Source organism: Neolamprologus brichardi, chromosome 16 (assembly GCF_056152115.1).
Source record: "Neolamprologus brichardi isolate AB-2024 chromosome 16, ASM5615211v1, whole genome shotgun sequence".
Lineage (NCBI taxonomy): Eukaryota > Metazoa > Chordata > Actinopteri > Cichliformes > Cichlidae > Neolamprologus > Neolamprologus brichardi.
The window spans coordinates 33,631,688-33,635,323 of NC_142119.1; the positions used below are offsets into that span (position 1 = coordinate 33,631,688).

At 42.4% G+C, this 3,636-nt stretch overlaps 1 protein-coding gene across 1 annotated transcript; it reads left to right on the forward strand.

The window, feature by feature from the left end:
* Nucleotides 1-711: 711 nt before the first annotated feature.
* Nucleotides 712-2,819, forward strand: olig2 (oligodendrocyte lineage transcription factor 2). The gene is made up of 2 exons (XM_006799148.3): nt 712-853; nt 1,244-2,819. The coding sequence occupies exon 2, from the start codon at nt 1,266-1,268 to the stop codon at nt 2,085-2,087; it is 822 nt and encodes a 273-aa protein (XP_006799211.1). The 5' UTR covers nt 712-853; nt 1,244-1,265; the 3' UTR covers nt 2,088-2,819.
* The last annotated feature ends 817 nt before the right edge of the window (nt 2,820-3,636 follow it).

The window sequence follows — 3,636 nt, forward strand, 5'->3', positions numbered from 1 at the left end:
TCTAATTGAAATATTGCGGATCATAACGGTTAAAGGCAATTTTACACACTTCATTAATTAACGTTAAAGATGCACTTCAACGGCAGCTGCTGGCCGACAGCGGGTACAAACGGAAAACACCGTACTAACTCAAACACTGCAAGCAGGAAACATATTGCACTGCTTATTAGGCTTCGATTGGTAATCTGTGTTCAGCCGAAGGGGCGACACTGACTCTCCTTTTTTTATTGTTTATTATTAATATATAAAAAAACGAATTCATGATCAAAACAAACTGAAATCTCATTTAGGCTACTTCATTAAAAAAAGATACATGGAATTCAAGCACATTTTAAATGAAATTTAATCACAATAATAATAATAAAAAAGGTTTCATATACGTTAGGCCAATTATTTTTATTTTTTTAAAGTTTGATTTACTGTATTGCTTTTCCCTAATTATTTTTAACTTATAAAGGGGGAAGAAATGCGTCTTATTTCATGGCTTATTGTAATAAAAATCCATCCATACAGGCGGGCCAATATTTTCACAGGAAGGGCCCATATGTAGGACGGAGTGTGTCTGATTTCACTTAATAGTGATGCTGGGTGTTGGTAATTACATCAGGCTGGAGGTCCCTCCGTCAGCCTCCTCTCCCTCTCTCCTCCCTCTGCGCGGAGCTGATTGGTCGCCGGGAGGCAGCTTGGACAGAAACTGCGTTGTCCTGGTGACCCGGCCTCTGTGCACCCCAGCCCACTATAAAACCCCGCGGATGCACGCAGGCGTGCCAAATGGGCTGTCAGATGCGACTTGGAGTAACAAGTGGATTTGACGTTTAGGTTTTTCTCTTCATCGCGCCTGCAAACACTCTCGGTAGGTGTTTTATTATTTATTTTCTGTTAGGTTATCCTGATAATTAGTGTCAGTATACACAGATTGTGTTTCTGCTTTAATTATTCTCAGAAAAAAAATATCCAGAAATGAAACAGGACGCTGATTACTGGCTGCTGCATATAAAAGATGGGGAACTCAACAAATAACTTTTATATGGTTTTCTTTCTTTTTCCATTCTGTGATTGTGTTATATCAAAGTTAAATCACAAAGTTTCCTCTGTGTTAACATATTTTATGAGGCCTACATTGATTTAAAAATATTTTTTAAAAAATGAGCAGATTCTCATTATCAGCTTGGGTTGGTCGATATGTGGATTTGAGCTTTCAGTAAAGTAACTCAGAAGTTTACTTTTTTGTTGTTTTTCTCAGATTAGCGTGTGAAACCCGGATCATGGACTCAGATACAAGCCGCGTGTCAAGCAGACCGTCCTCTCCCGAGGTGGACGACATCTTCATGTCTACTTTGAAGAAGTCTGTGCACGGCTTCTCCGGCGCTGTGTCCTCTACGCAGAGTGACTCTCCGTCAGAGATCCCCGGTCTGCGTGGCCTCTCCGCCCTCGACGAGGACTCTCTGGCGCTCCGGATGGCATCCAAGAAAGACCGTAAACTCCTCTCGGAGAACGAGCTGCAAGCGATCCGCCTCAAGATCAACAGCCGCGAGAGGAAAAGAATGCACGACCTCAACGTGGCCATGGACGGGCTGCGGGAGGTCATGCCCTACGCGCACGGACCGTCGGTGCGTAAACTCTCCAAAATCGCCACGTTGCTGCTGGCGAGAAACTACATCCTGATGCTGAGCAACTCTCTGGAAGAGATGAAGCGGCTTGTAAGTGAAATCTACGGCAGTAGCGGACATCACAGCGGCTTCCACCCGTCAGCATGTGGGACTATGACACACGCGGGGCCCGTGCCGGGACACCCGGCGGCTCCTCACGCGTCGCACCCCGCGGTACATCACCCTCTCCTCCCGTCGGCGGCTGTCTCCACTGCCTCTCTTTCCGCGCCCGGTATCTCCGCCGTCACTTCAGTCAGACCCCACCACGGACTTCTCAAAGCGCCCACTGCCAGTGCGGGGCCCTTGGGCAGCAGTTTCCAGCACTGGGGCGTTGGCACCGGCATGCCCTGTCCGTGCAGCATGTGCCAAGTCCCGCCTCCGCATGTGTCCAGCATGAGCACCGTCACCATGCCGAGGCTCACCAGCGACTCTAAGTGACTCCAAGCAAAGCTGAACTTTTCTCCGGGGGGTGTTAAAGACTTATCTCCCAACTTTATCGTGCTTTTATTTATCTTTGTTGCCGAATCCGTTGCGTCAACGGAGGCATTTAAGACCAATGCATTGGTTTTCTTCACTGGGACTTTGGTGTTTTTGAAACTAACTCGGTGTTTCATAGTAATTAACCTCTGTTTTAACCGGTCTTTTCTTCACAGAGCTCCTGCAACACACACAAACGTTTTCTTGCGACTGGGAATCGCTCATGGCCCACATACGTGTTTCCATGCAGTTTGTTGAAGATCACATTTATTCCAAAAATACTTTTCTGTTCTGTGGTACCGCAGGAAAAAAAAGTCCCCAAAAGTTGAATCAAACTACAAATATAGGATGTAAATATCTAGATGGGCTGTTCTGTTTAAATAGTCGGAGATATATATTAGAGTCTTGTAAATGTCCAGGAAGACTCCGCCACCCCACCTCCTCACATCTTGCACCTGCTATAATTATTCTGTCCGCCTCATTCAATGCTCCTCTCCCTATTTTCTGCTCGGTAGGCTGTTATTCACTGTCAGACGCACACAGCGACCACTTCTTTATTTTTTTAATTACAAAAAAATAAAAAATAAAAATAAAAATTTGAAAATGATATTTATTTACTTATTTTGGAGGGGACGTTCAGACGAATCTCTGATTATGTTGGGGTTTGAAATGTAAAATAAAGATGAATATTGAAATGAGAAAAACATTTTGTGGTGGTTTTGTTTTTATTTGTTTTTCTTTTTTACATTTAAAGGACACTAAAAGCAGCATTTATAGTTTGTAGCAGGAGGGCAGTACTGAACAGGGTTATTCAGTATTATTACATAATAACCAGCGAAATTACGCATCATAAGCACAAGTTGTTTTGTTTTCGTTTTAAATTGTAGTGTTTAGACTTTCAAGGCCAATTAAACGTTTGTCATGGGAACAAAAAGTTTTCCGCCTCAGCTAAAACACCTTAGCACTCTTTAAAGTTTTTATTTTTAATCAGATTATTTTCATTATTATTCCATATAAAACCCAATCGGCTTAGATTCAGTTGTCAACCAAAAAAACAAACAAAAAAAAATATATATATATAAACATATCGGCATTTAAATAATAAATCGCAGCCTAATTATTGGTGTTATATAAAAGCAGTTACGAGCATCTTATGAAAAAGGGCTTCATTAAAAAGAACAAGTTTGACGATAAACGTTTTCTCGGATATATAACAGAGTGCCCAAAGTAATTTCTCGTCATGTTATGAGCCAACAGCAACGTTGCCACATGAAAGAAACTTTTCAGAGCTCGTCTCTTCTGCTGGATGACACTGTTTTTAATTATTCACAGTTGTGCACAATGTGGCTTCAGCTGGTGGAGAATGAGCTTCATTCAGCAAACAGTGATGACTTTTAGCCCACTGACACCTGTCTGTCTGTCCAACTGAATGTTTCTTCCTGAACAATTCATCTGCTCACACGAATACTAATTTCCAACATGTGCAGCAAGTATGTGAGTAAAATACAGC

What these genes read in the sequence shown, in the direction of transcription:
- olig2 (XM_006799148.3), top strand. Translation starts at nt 1,266, where the DNA reads ATGGACTCAGATACAAGCCGCGTGTCAAGCAGACCGTCCTCTCCCGAG.